The sequence below is a fragment of the Plectropomus leopardus genome, chromosome 11 (assembly GCF_026936395.1).
Source record: "Plectropomus leopardus strain MGB_pleo_1.0 chromosome 11, ASM2693639v1, whole genome shotgun sequence".
In the NCBI taxonomy this organism is placed as follows: Eukaryota; Metazoa; Chordata; class Actinopteri; order Perciformes; family Serranidae; genus Plectropomus; species Plectropomus leopardus.
In genome coordinates, this window is record NC_142186.1 from 34,241,700 (window position 1) to 34,263,915 (window position 22,216).

Here is a 22,216-nt window from a genome sequence, read left to right on the forward strand (position 1 = left end):
AGATGGATGGACGGACACTGACATTTTAATGGCCTCCTGTAAGTGTGTGTGTGTGTGTGTGTGTGTGTGTGTGTGTGTGTGTGTGTGTGTGTGTGTGTGTACCAGCTGTGGTGTGTCCTGCAGCAGCGGCAGCAGCGTGGCCTCTAGGATGGCCGTCTGGTCGGGGGTCAGGCCCTGCCACAGCGACAGCAGTAGCACCAGCAGGTGTGTGGCGCTCCGCAGACGGACGAACGCCTCCTCCAGCTGCGCCCGGTTCTCCTCCGCGGCCTCCGCCAGCGCTATCACCTGAAGTGGGGAGGAGTTAGGTAATAACTGTGAAAGTCTGTTTACAGCCACTTGATGCATCTTTAAATATTGATTCCTGATTACTTGTTTAACTAAACAAACTGAAAATGAGACACTGATTGTGAAAATTTTCAATCAAAATTTAAAAGGTAATTGTTATTTTATCTTATAAAAAGGGAAAGAGATCAAGAATAGAAAAATTACTTCCAATATTTCTTTGTCTTTACAGTGAGTTAGGCCAGGCATGATAAACTCACTATAAAAACTGAAATAAAAAATATAAAACTGTAATGAATTTAAATTAAATATAGGTAAAGTTTGTCCCCAGTGGGTTTATAAAACTGACACTATCATGGAGTGTCACAATTCTTCAAATTCAATGTTGAACGTTTGTTTTTAAGGTCACAATTCATTCTACTCGGTTCCAGGCTGGACTGTAGACTGCAGCACAACAAAGTGGGTGAAAACATCAATAAAATGATGAAATAGGGACAATCTCAGCAAGTCTACAGTATCAGGCAGCAGGACGCTCCACCTCTGAAATACTTACGACACTCGGAGGGATATAGAGCCGCGTAGGACGGAACAAAACAGCGTCATAAACGTAACAACATCGACACGCTGCTGGTGGAATCAGCGTTACAGTTTGTCAGGGAAGTAAAGATGCTAATTCCTGGTGTTTTTCAAAGCTGGGGAAGTCCCTGCTCTGCAGCAGAGAGGACGACAGCTGTTCTCTGCTCTTGTTCCACTTTGTTCTGAGACTCGAAATAACACGATAAAACAGGTGTTCTCAGCAGCAAGAATCAAAGTTTTAAAAAAAACTAAAGATGCAGATTAGTGTTGACCATCTTCATCCCTTGAAAATGAACTTTCTCTCGAGGACATTTCACTGATTAAAGACTCATAAAAGCTCTGAAAATGTCCCTTTGTTTGATAAGAAAAAGGCATTCATCACTGAATATATTACAAACAAAATATGTTCCAGTATTTGAAATGCAGTATCTGACTACTCATGAATCATCATCTGGTTCTTGGAGAGTCTCGACAACACGCCCGTTTGTCCCAGAAGACCCTGAGTGTCGACTGCACAACCTGAGTAAACACTTTTATGAGCATCAAGTCTGCAGCTCCTCCATTACTGTCATAGTTCATCTGTCAGGTTTCTGATTTACTCTCATTTACTTTAGTCTGAATCCAAACCGAATAGCTTCATCAAAACATGCTGCTTTTCAAACATGTGGTCACCAGAGACCAAAATTTAACGCTGCGTTCACGGCTGTTACATTAAAACCTCACGACTCTTCACACTTTGGAATGAAAAATAATGTGAGGGGAGAATGTAGGAGTCAAAATCTCTGGCAACAAGCTCGGGAACATTGAGCAAAGTTGAGCAAAATGCAAAAAGAGACAGATGCATTGAGGCGTTTAAGGTGGGGGGCCCTTCCAACAACACGGTAAATGGAAAATGAGACCTTCAAATTCACATCATAATCTTGAATTTCAGCCATTTTTATGCCTTCGAAAAAGGCAAATTCATTTCTATAAGGCTCTTTTTGAAGTTTTTTTTGTAAAATAGTCAGCAGTAATCTATAACAAAATCAGACACTTATTGTACATACACAATTAAATCAAACAACGCAATTAAATGAATTATTTCTTGTTTTCAATGGTATTTTTGTCATATGGATATGTAATGATTACTAGATTATATGCAGTTATATATATTTTAATGATTGCCCCCAAAAAATTCATCAATTAAAAAGTGCAAAGACAGTGTCAGCATGGTCAACTTTGTAAAACCTCAAGGAGCAATTTTCATTTTTTCATTTTTAATTAAAATTTTTTACCTAAAAAAAGTTGCAGTGAACTTGTATTTGATGTTGAAAGTTTTAGTTTTTTAATTAACCTTTTACTAAAGGAATTTAAACAAAGTTTCGTGTTGGAGTTTATTATATTCCAAAACCTAATATTGACAAAAAATTTGTATTTTTTTATGGTAAATGCATATCGGTTACAAATATTGGTTATCAGTCTCATTCACTGCGAACTATTGATATCGGTACTGAAAAACCATATTTAAGTCAATCCCTAGTATATAAAATTTATATACTAGGGATTGACTTAAATATGGTTTATTAAAAAACAATTTAAGGGAAAACTTAATTAAAAATATTAATATTAAATATTAATATTTTTAATTAAGTTTTCCCTTAAATTGTTTTTTTTTTACACTTTTAAACAATATGATAAACAATAAAGAATTTGAGCAAAGGTCTTGACCTCATTGTTTTAAGACTGGTTTCCAAAAAGGAGGAAGTGAATCCATGTCCGTCTACTATAATATCTTTAGTTTTCGGGTTGTTTCTTGTAGTTTTGAGGTCAAACAGACTGCTCTCTGAATAAAGCTGGCAATCCCATTTTCAGGCTGTTCAGTTTAATTAGAGATTTGCGTCTTTAAAACTGAAAAAATAAACTAAACTAAAAGGACGAAACACAGGAGAGTTTAAATAAACTGCTCTCTGCACATTTGGTCGGCTTCCACTTACAAACTGCAGCATTTTCATGCTCCCGCTGAATGTTTTCCCAAAAACTGCAGAAACATGGAGAGCAAACAGAAACTGAATACTCGCTTTGAAATGAAAACGAGGGGGAAAAAAAGCAGCGCAAGCGGAGGTTAAGTTTTTTACTGAAGCACACAGCTCAGAGCGGTTCAGCAGAGAGCCAGCGAACGCATGACTGAGGTGTTTCGGGACCAGGTGAACTCTGACCTCCAGCCAGGGGTTGACCCCTCCATCCCTCCATCATTACAACAACAGAGGAGTGGAGATGAGAGGAGCGGTGAGGACGAGTGATGACAGAGCGAGACGGATGGGGACGAGCAGAACAAGAAAGGACAAGCCGGACGAGGAGGAGGAGGAGGAGGAAGAGGAGGAGGGAAACGGGAGATGAAGGAGGAGAGATGATCGGACAAAGACAAAAAGAAGAGGTGAAAGCAAATCTGGGACTAATGGACGAGTGTGTGTTCAGATAAATGAGTGATGTGCAGGCCTGAGCGCAAACGTACGCCAGCAGTTTGTTTGACAAATGGATTCAGCGCTCGCCATCTGATACTGCGAAAACAGAGATGGAAGACTCTTTAGTGAAATGCGTGTGTGTGTGTGTGTGTGTGTGTGTGTGTGTGTGTGTGTGTGTGTGTGTGTGTGTGTGTGTGTGTGTGCAGCAATTGCCAAAGTAAGCCGTTTTTGATTTGTGTAACATTAAACTACAAACGTACAGGTCCATGAGAGCGAGCAGCTCTCAGAGCTGCATGCAAACATGTAAACAGTCAGAGCTCAAACCCCCAATCACTTCCCCTGGTTTCCGTGGTAACCTCTAAAAATCCCCAGCTCTGAGTCAGTGGATGCCGTGTTACTCACACCTTGCATGTTCCAAAGGGTTAAAAACAGAATCATTTTGGTATCAATACTAAAAGTGACACAGCTACTGGACATTGTTTAGGCAATATTTGCCATTTCCAAAAACGTGACTGAAGCTATAAAACTGGTCCTCGCAAAGGCAGAAATATGATCTGAAACAGGCTAAAAAAACAATCCACAACTTCTACAACATGAATTCTTGATATCCTCATACAAAATTTCTACCCTGCAAAACACACACACACACACACACACACACACACACCAACTTCATTGCCTTAAAAATGCACACACACAACCCCGACCACCCTCCCCTCGAGGTCTCTGAAAGTGTGTGTGTGTGTGTGTGTGTGTGTGTGTGTGTGTGTGTGTGTGTGTGTATTGATAAAAGGCTCCAGGTCCAGTGAAGGGCTCCATTGTTGGCAGCAGCTCAGCTCCACACACACTCTGATTGATGCCAGCTGAGAGAACACAAAGACACATTTAGCCTGGACACATACACACACACACACACACACACGGAGTGGTGGTATAAGAAAATGCACATTCGTGAACCCATACGTTTGCACATGGGTTTCTAACTCGTGCAAACAGGCGTTCACCAGCAGCTGAACTGATGGTGACCTTAAACAACCTGCAGCAGAAGCTAAAGGGGTTACGACCTCCTGACGTGTCCGCAGTAAAGTCACACTATTTAACAAACAAGAAGGGACATCCCGCTGTATTTTACACACTCTAACCTGGTTTACATTACAGCCACACGGCATCTCAACACCCCCCCCCCAAAAAAGTAGAAGGTGACATGGAAACAATAAAAATAAGAGAAAAATGTCCTCTAAAATGTCTTAATTTCTTGTTTTTTTTGTCTGTTTGTTTTTTACTTGACTTTTTTTCCCCCAGACATTTTCTTGTAATGTCTTATTAATTTCTTGCTAATTTTTGGCCTGTTTTTTGGAAGAAACTAAGCTAATTTTCTTTCAAAGGGTTAACAGTATTCTTTTCTTCCTCTCTTTACGCCCATCCGTCTGTCCATCTATCTATCCATCCAAAACACAGAAGCAAACAGCTTGTGATGACAGCCAATATTTGATATTTTTCCTGCAGCCACAAACCACACATAAATACACGCACATGCATAAATACACTACGATGTGCACACACATGCTCCAAAGCCACAAGAAATCAACTGCAAAACACAAACAAATATAACACACACCCATATCTATGGTAAAGCATTAATGAGTACACACATGTGCACGAGGCTGTGGTTTAACTGAAGTAATTTTAGCTGACTGACTGCATGGGGTTTGGTAGCGACAACATGAGGCTTGTATAACCAATCAGAAATCAGAAAAAGCAGAATACTTTATGGAGGGAAAACGTTTGTTGCTTTGTGTTCACATTTGTTGCTCACATGGCTCAAATGGTTGCAAAAACATTTCATCAAAGAGCATCAAAGTTGCAATAAAATGAGACCGTTAATAACAAGTCTGTGGTGATCTGTGTGGAACCACACAAGATCTCAGTTTGACTCCTGATGCAGCCATCGCTCCTTTTTATAACTTTGAGACTGATTTGATTCAATATTCTCCAAACAAAAATCTCTGAAACCAACTCTGTCTTCAAAAATTGTGTATATTGAATAGAAATTTGATATAGAAACATGTTAAAAAAGAAACATAACACACTTGGATTATTTCTATATATTCAATATAATGAAGAGAAGTTTTGACAGACCTGCTTTAACACATCTGCAAAATGTTCACTGCCAACATTTTTTATTTGTTTTCCTAAAAAAAATCCACTTGTAGCAGCTAAAGCACGTATAAGGCTTTTTTGGTTATCTACAGGCAACTAAAAGCACTTGATTAAGAAAAAATACTGACTGTAACGTTAACCTAAAATCATGTTTTTTTACCAGATCTAAACCAACAGCCCAAACGTCACTATAGACAAAGACCATATTTTGTTCTAATAAAAGCAGTGTCAAAAACACACCCTTCTGATTATCCCAGTGATCACTGTGTTTCAGAGGGATGCAGAGAAAAGTCTTCCTACAAGATTACTTTGTAACATAAAGTCATTGCTCTGCTGTTAACCTCCTGACCGTCTAGACGGAGGATAAAATGATTGCTGCTGGAAGAACTGTCCAGAGTCGTAAAATCTAAATCTTTTGTGATAGTATTACAAACTGCTGTGCACCGTTATTATAAGGTCCAATAAGCCTTTAAACTTTTGCATGTATAACCAGTTTCAAGGTCCAGTGTGCAGGATTTAGGGGGATATGTTGGCAGAAATGGAATATAGTATAATAAGCATGTTTTTGTAATGTATATTCACCTGAAAATAAGAGTGGTTGTGTTTTCTTTACCTTAGAATGAGCCATTTATAACTACATAACTATCATGTTTTACAGTCGGCCAGAACAGACAAACCAAACACTAGTGATAGAGACAATCACGTTTTTGTGTCGGCCACCGTAGTTAGCAGCAAGACTGTTAGTTGAAGCGCGTTCGTCGTGTTGCTGTCACAGGCCAAGAATTAAAAGCATCTAAAAAGGACATTAATGTGTGCTGACCATCAGTTTTTTCGTGCATTGCTGAAAAAGTTTTTTAGCTGCGGTTCAGAGGGTGCTCCTTTTTTCCTTGTGTTGCGCACATTTTAATTTTTGCCACAGCAACACTGAACCATGACAGCAGCGGACAGAAAACAGCTAGTGTTTGACATGTTTGTCGTCAGAGCAGCTTAGATATCAGAGAGGAGTCAGTGACAGACACAAAGTGAGCAGCCAAAAAACATTAATGAGCTCCTGTCAGGCAGAAAGTAAAGTAGTAAAGTAGTAAAAGTCAACATGGCTGCAAAATGATTCGGTGCCAGAGTTTTATCCTCGGATAAAATGACACATGCGGGAAACAAAGCTGTGTGTGTGTGTGTGTGTGTGTGTGTGTGTGCTCTGCAGAGCCGACAGATTAGATGTTTCCTGCTCAGTTAGCCACAGCAAGCAGCATGGATGAACTCCAAGCCGTACACGCAAACGCAGCCATAACACACAAACACACACACACACACACACACACACACAAAGTGTTGTACTATCTGTGTCAGTGGAAAATGACAGCAGTCTGTTTGGCAGAAAGCGACGTGGCAGAAGGACACATCCCTCACTCTCCGGAGGATGGAGAGAAGAGTGGAAGAGGAAGATGAGCCGGGCGAGGAAATGAGAGAGAGATGAAGAAGACAGGAAAGAAAAATCAAGTGATTATGAGGAGCTGAGAGAGACGAGAGCGACAGTGAGGTACGAGAACAGATGCAAAGAGAGAGACAGATGTGGAGTGAGAGAGGTTCACTGAAGGAACAGAGGGGAGGAGAGAAGTGAAAGAAGTAAAGAAAACAGTGGAAAGGTTCATGCTGAGGTCAAATTAATGTGTTATACAAGTGTGTGTGTGTGTGTGTGTGTGTGTGTGTGTTAAGGCTCCGTGTTTCCGTGTCTTAATTAAAGAGCCAATTAGGATCTCAGTTTAATGACGGCTAGAATCACAGAGCTCATTTCCTGGTGTACGGTGACTAATACACACACACACACACACACACACACACACACACACACACACACAGGGAAACCTTACACATGCTATTACTCAGTAAAACATACGCAAACACTTGTGATCACACACACACACACACACACACACAAAATACACACAGAGTACACACACTGGGAAGCCTTACACACACTATTACTCAGTAAAACACACGCAAACACTTGTGCTCACACAAACACACTCACTCTCATTGACATCCCTTCAGACACACACACACACACACACACACACACACACACACACACACACACACACACACACACACACACGTGCAGAGGCACTCGAGTGTTGACGTCCAAATATCTAAATATGTGTGTAGTTTAAGTTACTTTCAGCTGTTGAACATCCTGCTGCCAAACACCTGCAGGCAGACGCAGACACACACACACACACACACACACACACACACACACACACACACACACACACACACACACACACACACACACACACACACACTGCAGGGGCGTATGAAGGCTTTCAGGGAGTTAATGTAAACACTACAAATTGTCAGACACGAGCTTACACTATCAGACTACACACACGCACACACACGCGCACACACACACACACACACACACACACACACACACACAGAGAGAACAGAGAACAGCTGATGTTCTTCAGCAGAAACACGTCTCTGTCTTTTCATCTTGTGTCCATGTTTGTCTCTTCGGTCAGCTGCGTTCATTTTGCAATAAGAAGAATCTAAGTTCTGTGTATCATCAGTGCTCTGTCACCTCTCCAGCTCTGCTGAGTGATTTCCTCCAAGAAACTCTGTGACGTCACCACAATCAGTTCTTAGAAAGATTTCATCATTGCACTGCAGCAACCCTTTCATGTCAAAACCATGGATGTATAAAGAGAACAGGATACAGCGTTGGAGGCGGGACCCGTTGCTCAGTGGCACATGAAGCCAAAAAAGTTCTGCCCAGGCTGTTTTCACAAACTGTATGTTAGCTTTCCTACAAAAAGTAATGCACCCAAATTCATACGTATGATGCTTTTATGTGATGTCAGAGTTTCATAGTTTCCGAGTTGGGAAGTCGTTCTTCACATTGTGTTCATGTGCTTTGAGGTGGTAAACTGGGAACAACATGGAAGATACAAAGAAGCATTTTAATGCTAAAAGCATTTGAGCGAGAGGTTTTAAGCTGTTTAAAGTGAATTTATATTTTTACATATTACTTTATTTTTATTAAATATATTTTATATATCATATAAGATTTTTATATTTAATCTAGGTCACTCTACATGGACAGCAGTTAACATTAATACCATATTACACTTAACAAAAATCAATCAAATCAAAAATCAAAAATGAATATTTAATATGTGTATTAATATAAAAATTTATTAGTTTCTTCCCACAGAAAACAAACATTGACTTTTGCCGCCATGTTTATATATTTGTGACATCAAGTCGCAGCTCGTCTTCTAAGATAACGGTGTTGTCAGTGTTAGTATACTCGCCTGGCATGCTTTATAGTTCAAAGTTTGCTTGCTTGCTGCACCTAATAGATGCATAAACTAAGATGTGCAACGACTAAAAGTAAAGCCATTTCTGCTGCCCTGAAACATCCCGCAAACATCACAACTTGGCAACGCGGGTATCATTGAAATTTCCCTATTTTCCACTCGTAACTACGACTTTGGAGGGCCATTCATGTGCTCGTAACTCGTAGATTCGATACTTCCGTGGAGCTCGTGAAGGCAGCAATATTCCACATATTTTAAGAGGCTGCGATCACATGACCAAACAGGGAGTTAAACAAGGAAGCAGCCCTAAGAATTCTTTCTTTCATAGCAGGAATAGTACTGCAGGTTTACGTGCAGAGAAAGTTTGCTAAAAAGTACAGAAGCTAAACTTGTTCTGGAATGTGTTTTACAGCAGAAAGAGGGTGTTTAACCCTGCTGCATTTAATTCCAGAGAAGAGAATGAAATGAATTCAAAGAGACAGAGATGGAGAGGCACTTTAGCATGTAAACAAGCAGCAGACGGTGGAGACAGAGCGATGTGACGGACGAGTGATGGAGGTGATCAGCATCTCTGCTCCCAGTGTCTGATAGACAGATAGGCAGACAGACAGACAGTAACCACTATTGTCTGTGGTCAAAACACACACAATACTGATAACACTGTCTGTCTACACTCACTGATAAGATGGGAGGACAGAGGAGGAGACAGAGGAGAAATGAGACAAAATGAGACAGAGAGAGAGAGACAGAATAAAAAAAGCAGGTAGAGATGGAAAGAAAGACGGAGCATAAGACAGAGTCGGTAAAAAAGCTGGAAAAAAATAGGTGATGTGTTGAGAGAGAGAAGTGGGGGATTAGGTGATAGTATCTGGCAACCCAACCTGATCCATCCTCCAATGGTTTATCATCTGCTGCGGAAAGCTCTGGAACGCACCAACCCAATAACCACGACCTCCTCTGATTTCATTCTGATGTTAAGTTTAACTGTTTTACCTTCAGCGGATGACTCACCTAATGCTGAAAGAGAAATATTCATTCTCAATACAGTTTTGATACTTTTTACATCTTTTGGCAATCCAAAGAAATGTCTGTTTTTATCTGTCTTGTCTTATAATAAAAAAGAACAAAAGCTTCATTTCAAAGTTGTCTTTGAATAACAAGAAGCTGTTCAACAATAACAATAAACCATAATGAAACTGCAAGCAACGGTTCTCTTGATTAAGCTCCAGTTACCTAAAGGAAGGTGTCAGGTAGATCTTTGTGGATGGCCACCTCAGTGTGTTCATTGTTTTGACTTTTTCTGTTTGTTAATTCTGCATGTGTAAATAAAGCATAATAATATCACTTACATCACAATGCACATTAAACATTGAGTTTTTGCACATTCCTGCACAAAAGTGCTCTTCATTTTTAAAACAGACATGCTGGACATTTTTCTTTATTTGATCATTTTTTAAAATTTTTTTACAAACACGTTCTTTTTATTTTATTGTACTTGCCTCTACACTTTATGTTCTCAACAATTTTTATGCACCAAACACGAATGACAAACCTGTTTCTGATTGTGATTGTAGTGTGATCAGAGCTAATTAAATAATTTTTTAACTGGATCAGTTACCTCAGCATAGCTGTAGATTTCAGGGGAATACAGGGTACATGTCCACCTCAGTATTTAAGAACGTGCATGGTTAATGACTGCACCACACTCTTGGCGCCCAGGGCGTACTCTGGGCACACACGGAGCAGCAGAACGCCAGGCGCAATAAGGGTGACACAAACCTGTGGGGCCGCCAAAATAAAAATAGCCAAAACTACAACATTTATTGTAGCCAGAAACTGTAAAAACTTAATGTATCAAAGTTATTGTTGGACTTTAAAAGTTTTGATAGTCCTTGAACACATCACGTGGGAAGAACACCTCACAGGTTTAAGAGTCAAGTTGAGGAAAAAAATTGTGTATGAACCAAAAACACCTCATGAAAAGCTGCTGATAATCTCTACCGGGAGTAGATATCAGATTGCAGAGGTTGTTTGAGTTGGGATGATGGATGTTGGAGATCCAGAGGTTGATGCTTATTCTACTGTTTTGCTCTCTTCGAGGCGATCCAGATGAGTGTGAGTGTGAGCTAAATGCCTTAAATGTAAAAATACAAGAAGTGAGAAGGTGTCTGGGGTTTCTTTGGTAAGAAAAATAAAGTCAAAGCCTCCTTTTTTAACCGCCTCTCCAATCAGGGCTGTCAGAGATGCTTTAACAGGCCGTCGTTCAGCCGCCCGGACGGCTGCTAAAACTCGGCGGCGTGATTTATGAGGCTGTCCCGCTCCGTCAAAGAGCCGGCTTAACTCTTGTGTTTTCTCTGGGACGGCGAGGCTGCGAGAGGGAGGCCTTCTGCTTTTCTTTGACACGCGTGTTCACACGGTCACGAACAAAGAGCTTTATTCTCCACAGATAGGTCGTGTGTGAGAGACCCGCCCTACAGACTCCCCCCCACGCTCCCCAAATCTATGATGAATATGTCTCTTTTTTTAGATGTCAGAGTCTGAAATATGGGCAGATGAAAACACAAACACACCACTGGATGAAACACACACACATAAACACACAGGCATTTACACACTGCCTCAAAACAAACAGTCTCCCACACTGAGCCAGGACGGGGAAACCTGCAGGAACGATCAGCTGTTAATCAATACATCAATCAGGAGAGAATGACCTGATGATAGTTTTAAATATCTAAGTCAGTTTTTTTATGTTCTTGCTGTGTCAGCACGGGTTTTCCAGCTTCCTGTGATAGTCTGGCGAGCTGCTCAGGGTGTACCCCATCTCTCGGCCAATGTCAGTTAGGAAAGGCTCCACCCAGCTGTGACCCTTAAAAGTGTCTCGATCTAATTGAAATCAATCTGATTGAAGATTGGGGGTCAACTGTTTACATGGGATGTCCTTTAATACGATCTGACGCACGTAAAAAGAGCAACTGTGTGATTTGTAAAAATTATGGATATAGTAACTTGACAGGGCTGCAAACTCTCGTGTTGACCATGAGACACACGCAACTGACACTTTCCACACACTCTCACACCACAAGTACATTTTCTTGACAGCATTACTTCTGCACTCTCTCCCTCTCCTCTGGGTTACTATGGTTACGAGCCGCTCAGGCTGCTTGAGCATCTTGCCAAAAACAGACGGGAATACTCATTTGCTGGTCTTCAGGTAACATGAAAGCAATCTATAGTGTGTTTTGAATGGGTTTTCCTGCATGTAAGAAACCTGCATGTGTGCACTCACTTTGTTGGAAAAAGTCATAGAAAAGGGTTATTTGTCTCAATTTTTATCATTTTTAAAAAAAAGCTATTTCTCCAAGGAGTACTGGTTGAAGTCACACTCACACACATGAATCTTTCCCAATGTGCAAATAAAGTCTCAAAATACGCATATGTTGCACCTGCAGTCACATACATAAAAATACACACACCGACCCTTGAGACACAATGTCAAACACACACACACACACACACACACACACACACACACACACACACACACACACACACACACACTAGGTTTTGAGATAGGTGGTTGCTGCGGTCTGCTGGGTGGTCCTGAGGGCCCAGAGGCCCCAGACGGAGCAGGGGACTAAATCACAGAGCATGACCCACCACAGTGACACCCAACCTGGGATTAACACCCAGCCAGAATCCCAGGCCACTGGTAGCCTAGAGCTGTGGGAGCTGACCTCGACAGGTTCAAGCCTGACCTCACACACACACACACACACACACACACACACACACACACACACACACACACACACACACACACACACACACACACACACACACACACACACACACACACACACACACACACACACACACACACACACACACACACACACACACACACACACACACACACACACACACTCACATAGCCGCTGGTTGAGTCCAGGCCCACCCAGGACTTGAGTAATGAGGGGGTTTGGTCGGTCCAGCTGGACGGGGGAGGGAGAGGTTCTGGGTGGAGGCCGTACTGAAACATTTGGCCTCGATCAGTCCGCGTATCTTGTGTCCAGAAATATCCAGGTTGTGTCTACACAAACATGTGAGACAGATCGCAGTCCACACCTGGCAGCGCAGTTAGACTCAACTGATAAACATTTGTCACTGACATCAGAAACTGTGAGCGCATTCGAGAAGAACACAACAAAATGCACGGCTGCAGAAGAGGTACGATTAAACTGATGAATTCAGGATGAGAAAGAAAGAAATGCAAAGGCCTTTAGGAGTTTCTAAAGCAATTAATGTGAAATGCATTTGTGTTGACAATGCACTTTAGGTTCAAATGAGTTCATCTTGTCAGTAGGCGAGTTATCATTACTGATCTGTGCAAAACTTCAGCGATATTTTCAAACTGTTGATAAAACAGGATTGCGATATGACTGCATTTCCACTGAGTGATGTGATGCTGAGCGTGGCGACTGAGGTCCAAAACATTAGCAGCTTTATTTCTATCGCAGCCACCGCACTAGCTGTCATTATTTCCAATCAAAGGCCACGTAGGTGTGTTATGGAGCCATAATGGAGCGGCGACGTATGAGGGACTTCTGGGAGGTGATAATCCACGATTTCACAGAAGAACTGTGGATTCAAAACTTCCCGATGATCCGCTCAACTTTTGATGACTTATGTGATGCAATTACAGGTCTTGCAGCTCCTGCTGCATCATGCCTGTGTTTCTGTTGCAATTTTGCCAAATATGGCTTTTTTAGAATCACCTGAAATACCACCTCATGTGAGCGTGAAAACCTATTTGCCATAAATGGGAGTTTTTTTCTAAATGAATGTGTTTCTGTAAGGCGTATTTTATTTTCAGAATTTCAATTTGTACAGTTTGAGAGTTAATGGAAACCTGCATTCAGACAGAGAATGCAGTCAGGAAAAAAAATCTCCAATGTTTTATATCACTAAAATCTTTTCTATTATCAAACTGCAGCGGCGCAGCTGGAAACATCTGGACGTGACTTCACATCATCTGCATGCGGAGGTCAGGCCAGGTGAAAAGAAACTCAGAAAAAGAGGGGAGGAGGATATACTGTACACACGCACGCACGCACGCACACACACACACACACACACACACACACACACACACACACACACACACACACACACACACACACACACACACACAGCTCACAAAGAGGGATGATCCAGCTGTTTGGAAGTGTGGTCAGGGTCAGAGTTCAAACAGATACACTGACACCACACACACACACACACACACACACACACACACACACACACAACACACACACCCTAAAGCAATGCACCTAAATCAATTCAGGCTGAAGCACACACACCCAACCACACACACACACACACACACACACACACACACACACACACACACACACACATACACCTGATCAGCCCTGACACAAACACACTCAGACAACCTCCCAGAGAGACTTTGCATTAAGACACACACACACACACACACACACACACACACACACACACACACACACACACACACACACACACACACACTGTTAGCGAGCGTGTATTAATAGCATGTGATGTGACTTAACCCAAGGGCCCGTTTCACTAGAACAGCTGCAAGTGTGTAAGTGTGTGTGTGCGTGTATGTGTTTGTTTTAAACTTTCCTCAAAAGCCAAGATATATACGAACTTTGCTGGCCCGTTGAAGAGTTCAATGGTGCAAGAAAATACACTGACACGCCCGCCACACACACACATTTTCTCACATACGGACTCTCGGCTGCTTGAGTGAAAACTGGCTGTATATTCTTTATATTCTCTACTATAAACTGCAGCCTGACTCGATCAAACATATTAAAAGATATGAAAGTGTGCAGAGCTTTGCAGCAAAGGGAGACGTCCGTATCTGATGCTGACATGAAGGAGCAGAGCTGTTTTGCAGAAAATACAGTCTCAAGTCTTCAAGTGAAAATGCAAATCTTTTTAGTCTCTGACTGTGAAAACAAGTCGGTCTTTTACAAAGCTGAGAATAAGTCCTGTAAAAATATTCCCGTCTGTTGTCCCTACGACCGCAACTAACGTTAATAAGCGACTCATCTGCTGAAAATTTCCATGATGAGTGTATTGCTTTGTAAAATGTCAGAAAATTATAAATTTCCTGAAGTTTAAAGCAACATCACCAAATGTATCTGGTTTGGTCTGACAAACATCCCAAAACATAAAGATGTTTAGTTTTCCATCAGATCAGACATTGAAAAGCGACATTTCCTCACATTTAAGTGTTCAGAATGCTGTTATTTGCTTCTGCATGAGGAACATTTGGTGGGAAATGAGAAAAAATAATGTAAAGACAAAGTGATTGATTTATTGGTATTCTGAATATCTGCAGGATTAAAGCAGCCCTACCAGCTGAGCTTTCTCACGCTCTGTTATGTTAATGTTAATACAGTCACTCTGCTGGTCTCACTGACCATGAAAAGAAAAGTCATCATCACTATGTTACAGCCTTGTAATATTTATATTTACGTTAAAAAGACTCCATTTTATGCTCCTAATGTCATTTTTTCCTGTGAAATTAAGAATGGTATCAAATATGAAAAACTTTCAATGTATGGAACACTTCTAATAAAGTGACATAAAGACTTAAGTAAGATGCCTGCCGAGCTACTGAAGACCTCTTTTTGAGACAGACAGATGACAAAACAGCTAGACGTTGCTGCATTTTCAGTCGATTGTGGCACCAAAAATGGGTATTTTAGGTCAAAACATGATCTTCGCCTAACCATAAGCAAGTGGGGTTTGTGCCTAAACCTGACCATACGTTAACCACAGCATTCTTGGAAGTTTAAAGTTTCAGTGTGTCTGCTATATTGCAGCGACTGAGTTAGTAACTGACACTCTCATCCACTAATCAGAAGATCAGCTGATCCCCAGCTCCTACAGTTCACGCATCAAAAGTGTCCTTTAATACAGAACCTCAAACTGCTCTTGATATATACATATAAATGTGATCACTTTGAACAAATACAAAATCATCACATACAAGCAAACACTGAGGATTTACACATTTTTCCCTACTGTTACAGCTATACTGAGATGCTTACTGTGTACAAGAATTCATTTCACAAACTAGTCACTAGTCAATAGTCACAAACTATTTCTGGTGTCAGTCTGACCGTTTGAGCACAAGTGTCCAACAGTAACATTTCTGCCATCTATTCTGCAGACTTTAGTAGTCAGGTAAAGTGCATGGTTGGAAAAGGCAACGACTGTGTTATCCGCAAAATACAAATATGTGCAAGGTTAAAATTATCTAAATATTTAAACTACAATGACCAAAAAGTTTCGCTATGTACCTTTCTTTCTGTATTCAAATGGACACAGTAGACAAGACTAAAACACTTAATATCCATTATTTAGGGTTAAAATTACATAAAGAAATCTGATGATACAGCTCACTATAGGACTTTAGGAACTGATAATCTGTTGGTCAGATTTATTTATGCACACAGTGAGAGAACAGAGACGCACTGTGAAGATAACTCCTGTCTGATCATAAAAATATCTACAAGTTATTTTCAGACTTTTCTCTTCATATATGCTGTATGTTGCCAATGTGTATGTGGTCTGTGGTGTGGTGTGTGAGCATGTGTGAGTGTGTGTGTGTGGGGGGTGTGTGAGCGTATGTGTGTGTGTGTGTGTGGGGGGACAGTGTTTAGTCTGAAGCCATATTTAGTCTCTCTGGTCCTAAGAGAAGGCCTATAATCACACAGGGCCTTTCTCTCTACTCATTACACACACACACACACACACACACACACACACACACACACACACAAAACATGGCCTGTCATTAACAGTTCACACTAACCTCCCAGGCTGCACATGTGCACACACACACAGAACACAAACACAAACACACACAGCAGGTTGTTTGCATCAATACACACAGTGTGTGCACATGTTGATGCACGTGCACATTTGTAAAGATGAACATAAGAAAAGTATCGCGCACGCGCACGCACACGCGCACGCGCACACACACACGCACACACACACACACACACACACACACACACACACACACACACACACACACACACACACACACACACACACACACACAGAGCCAGATGTGAGTCCAGCTGTGTGTCCGGCAGGATCTTTTTCATTCAGACTCTTCTGTCTCATTTTCTTTATGTTTGACTTTAAATTCAATGTGACGCACAACAAGACAAGACAACAAGAGCCTTGAGGATCATTATTCTGATCAAGACGCTGAACGGCCGATTCATCCGAAAACTCACAGCTACTTCTGATGTGTCTGCAGCTGGCTACATGTTTACAGTGGAGCAGGTCTCCAAAACTGACCAGCATTCTGACTGCATCAAACACAAGATCTGTGCAGTCTCATGATAATAAACACTGAACTAGAGTGATTAATTTATACTTTAACCCTTTAACACCTGGATCAGTTTTTTTTGTGCTGCATTCAGATGCCTTTTACAAGATGCCTAAAGCGACATTTTTTCAGTTTCAGCACCTTTAAGGTCATTTTCTTTTTTTTTTTTAATTTTTACTTTGCATTCCTTTTTTCAGCACTGTTGGGTCGCTGTCGTGTTTTTTTTACGCTTTTTCAGGTATTTGTATTACAAGAAATTAGCCACAAATTGCAATAAATTAGACGAAGATGACAAGAAAAATACCTGAAAATTATTACATTTTTTAAAAGGGGGGTATTCAGATGTTAAGAATTTTAATGGGTTTTTTTGTTTTGTTTTTTTTCTCATTTTCAGCACATTTTTTGAGTCATTTTCTTTCTTTCTTTTTCTTTTTTTGGCTAATTTTTGGGCTATGTCTTATCATTGCCTTCTTCACATATTTTTGTAAGAAATCAAACCAATTTGCTCAACTTTCAAAGGGTTAAAACATAGATTAACAGAGTTTAAGCAGAAGGTGTCTCTGGAGTTGTGGCCTTAGTTTGTCATCAGTGTGTTGATGTTTGCTTCTGTTTGATGAAACAATACTGAGAGAAATTATGAGCAGAATAAGTAACATCAGGACTGGAGATTTCCTGTAAAACCAGCCGTAGCTCGCGGTTCGGTACAATAAGAACAAAAAAGATGATTTCTGGTCATGATGACGCAGCTGCTGATTGGCTGCTGTTAGTCTGTGTAATCTGGAAAAATGCAGAACTGTTTGAAAAGCCAATTATCAGAGAGGAAGCCACAAAAACAAGGATTTTGTTTATTAAATTATTCTATTCCCAGCCTATTAAAACAACATATTTACCTGCATAGTGCCCTTATAATGAAGAGAAAAACATCTGTTACAGATTTCTGTAAAGATGTTCTCAGGCTCTGTATGAGTCATGGTGTGAGTAACTGAGATAAAATGTCAAAAAAGACATGAGAAACATGATTTAGTCGGCATTAATAAACGTTTTAAACCATGGCATTAGAGTGTTTGATGCCATATCTGGATGCCACTAATATCAACAATATGTGATAAACTCTGCAACATAACTTTTACATGAGGAGCAGCACTGACAGTGAAGTGAATCACAGCGACAAAGTGGGGTTGTGTGCTGACATTGTGTGTGTGTGTGTGCGTGTGTACGTGCGTGTGTGTGTGTGTGTGTGCCTGCGTGTGTGTGTGTAAACCGTGCATTGTTTGCTTGCGGTCAGAGACCAAAACAAGGCTGTCTAATCTTGGCAGACAAAACGCAGAGAGATCCTGACTACAAATTAGCTCCACACACAGAGACACACTCTGACTGTCCAGCTGCAGAGTCTCAGTGAGACAAGTGTCTTTCTCTCTTTCCACCTGTTTCTCTCTTTTCTTTTCCTCCACTGAGTCTCCTTTTGCTTCTGTTTTCTTTTGTTATCTTCCACCGTTGACTTTCTGTGACGTTATGAATTAGTCAAATTTACATCAAAGGTGTCAGCATGCAGATCACGTTCTAGTTCTCACAAATATTCTGACACAAATGAAATAAAAAAACAAAGTTAAAGTTTCATCATTGAAACTTTGTGATATCAGAGGAATTTAATAGAACACTTTATTGTTCTTGGACCATGTTTCAATGATCAAAATAAGTTTCTAATAATCAATGAAAACGAAATGCTTGCAACACAATTCTACTTATTATACATAGATGTCCCATAATCAGGGTTACAATTCATTTTCATGGACAAAATTTCAAAACTTTTCCATGACATTTATAATGACCCATAATAATGTTTTTTTCTCGACCCACTTGCCCAGCATTTTCCAAACGTATCAGTTTCAAACTCTATTTGAACATAATTTACGCTATGATGGTTAATGTTGGCACACATTGCTGCATATTAAAGCTACGTTATGCTGTCAGCTACAGAAATTACATTTGCCATAAAGTTACATAACGTAGAAGGTTATTATACTTTTCCAAAACTTTCAATATTTTTATATATATATATTTTTTTTTACTAATTCTATGACTGTTCCAGGCCTGGAAAATGTAATCGTGAAATTCCATGACTCTTTCAGTTTTTCCATAACTGTGGGAACTCTGCATAATGCATTTGCTGCTGCAAAGACTTCCAATGACTTTTTATTCTGAATTAAAAGACACGGCTGAAATGGACAGAAAAAGCGAAGTTTTTCCCAAAACAGTGCACACATACACACACACAGACTGAAACACACACTTACATATTCCCTTGCACACCTACACACAACCTGTATACACAACCTGTACACACAAGCTGTACACACAAGCTGTACACACAAGCTGTACACACAAGCTGTACACACAAGCTGTACACACTCAGCGTCCCCATGGTCCAACAGTGAACCACACACTTGATGCAGTCCAGACCAGAGAGATCTGAGACTACACACACACACACACACACACACACACACACACACACACACACACACACACACACACACACACACACACACACACACACACACACACACACACAGAGCCAGGTCTGAGGTGATGGTTTTGGTTGTGGTCCCAGTGAAAACGACACTAATTTGGAGTTAAGGAGTTTTGGCACGCCGAGCCAAATTCCATCCTTACAACTGCAGCAGCCCAAAGCTAATCAAAAGCTAACAATGCTAACGTGAAGTAGAAGATGTCGATGCTAATGCTGTTGTGATGCTAACCCTGTTATGATGCTAACACACACACACAACACACGCAGATAACAGAGGTCGACACTCAGTCGGTCTTCGCTCAGATCACTAATCCGATCAAACACACTGGCGGCTTTGTGATGTGATTTCCACACACTCTTACTTAAACATACACATGCATGCACACACAACATGCACTTTCATAATCAGGTACACACACACACACAAACTCCAAAAACCAAACTAAATACCCACAAACACACCCTTGGCAGCAGTGAGTGTGTGCATGTGTGTGCGTGTACGTGCATGTGTGTGTTGCCCCTGCCATTCCTGTTTGCTTTTCTCTCAATGGTCGCCTTTGAAGGACGGAGGAGAAGAAGAGAGAGAGAAAGAAAGTAAGTGAAGGAGGGAAAAAAATTAGGAGAACTCTGGGAATTCACTGCAACAAGATAAATACCCTCGGCCTGGCGTCGCAGGGCCGGCGAACTCTTTCTCCAACACGCACATACATGCATGCACACACGCACACACACACACACACACACACACACACACACACACACACACACACACACATATACACACACACTGATTACAGAGTAAATATGTGTAATCTTATAAATCAGCCATTGTTTGTGAGGCGGACGCAAAAAAAAACGCGCGTGCAGAGACAGACTTGTTGATTTTGGAGAAAGTGAAGTGATGGAGGTGAACAGTTATGTACACACACACACGCGCACGCACACACACACACACACACACACACACACACACACACACACACACACACACACACAAATTAAAATATCTGTCTTTACATAAACAAAATAGAAACCATCAGTGATTCAGATCATCAGTTCAGGAGCCGCTGATTCTAATCTCATGTTTTGACTTTTTACCGGCTGCAGAGAAAACACAGAAAACAGCGTGACTAAATTTCACAAACCTCATCTTGTCTTTAAATTACACCCCTGTCAACCAAAGCGAAGGGTTAGGCGAAGATAGACGGTTAAATTTCATTTAATTACTTGTTCCTGATTTTTAAAAAAAAAAATAAATTCCAGTTTTGTTCAACTGTCACGCTGACATATCTGATATCAAACCTTTCATCTCTTTTCTTTCTGTCTTTTGCAGGAAGCGTTTCCTCAGTGAAAGTGGTGCTGACCGTCACTTTCAGCGAACAAAAGAGAAAAATCACTGGCGTATCTGTAGCTAATTAACATTAAGTGACTTTAGACACACTTTAGCCTGCTGTGTGATTTGAAAGGTTTCTGACCCAAAATGCTGTTGAACTTCAACATTGGAAATAGAGGCAGAATAGAAGGCAAAAGGTGACATTTCGCCTCTTAAGGCCCAAACAACCAAACTGACATCAGAAAAGTAGCAGCAACGAAGCCAACTGATGCTTCGCCTCATGTCGCCTGTGTTTCGACCAAAGAGCTGCACATAACACACCGCAAAGACCACAGCCGACAGGAGGTACGTCAAAAAGAATGTTATGTTTGTTATTTTGGCTCAGGGGAGGGGCACTTTAAATAAACACTTTAAATTGCTATATTTTTTATTTATTTCACCTCTGGTTTGTAAAGAAAACATGCCTGCAGGTTTGGAAGATTTTTTTTTTATTTTTTGGTGATTTTTAAAGAAAAAAAATGCTCTTTTTATTGTATTTTTTATTTGTAAATAGAAATTATATTGATTTTTTTTAAATAAAAGTTTTTAGTGATTTAAAAAAAATATATATATATTTTTGAGAAAACATTTTGGAGATTTTTTTCTCTTTAAAAGTCATCAAAAATGACACCATTTATCAAAACAGGAATTATTTCTGCAGGTTTACGACAGTCCTTGAACACATCATGAGTTATTACACAGATTTGTGAAACAAAACTCCATGCCTTTTCCAAAACTTTCAAAGTATATTTAGTTTTCCAAAACTTTACCAGGCCTAAAAAATGCTATTTGCAAATTCCATCACTCTTCCAGGTTTTTCATGACTATACGAACCCTGAAATGTGTCAGCACTGATAATAACAGAAAGCAGGAACCATTTTCTCATCACAAACAGTTAAAAGCATGAACTTCTTGTGTGTGCAGCTCTGACTCTATCAGAGACATAAACACACGCACACAAACGTTTTCCAGTCGGTGCCCAAAATCCATTAGCTCCAGCTCTGACTGCAGATCTGTATATATTGTTCCACTGTATTATAGTCCCACAGGCTGCCAGCTTGTCCCATTGTGCATATGGTTTCCATACATGCAGACCACATGACGCGCTGCGCACACAGACATATTTAC

The 22,216-nt window shown here is 40.6% G+C and overlaps 1 protein-coding gene across 2 annotated transcripts in view; it reads right to left on the minus strand.

Moving 5' to 3' along the window:
* Window positions 1-22,216, minus strand: part of bbs9 (Bardet-Biedl syndrome 9) — a 184,844-nt gene that overhangs the window by 79,624 nt on the left and 83,004 nt on the right. For both annotated transcript variants that reach the window (XM_088084690.1, XM_088084689.1), the window contains one exon: window positions 103-285. In XM_088084690.1, coding sequence (XP_087940816.1) covers window positions 103-285 — 183 coding nt within the window. The remainder of the gene's footprint in view (window positions 1-102; window positions 286-22,216) is intronic.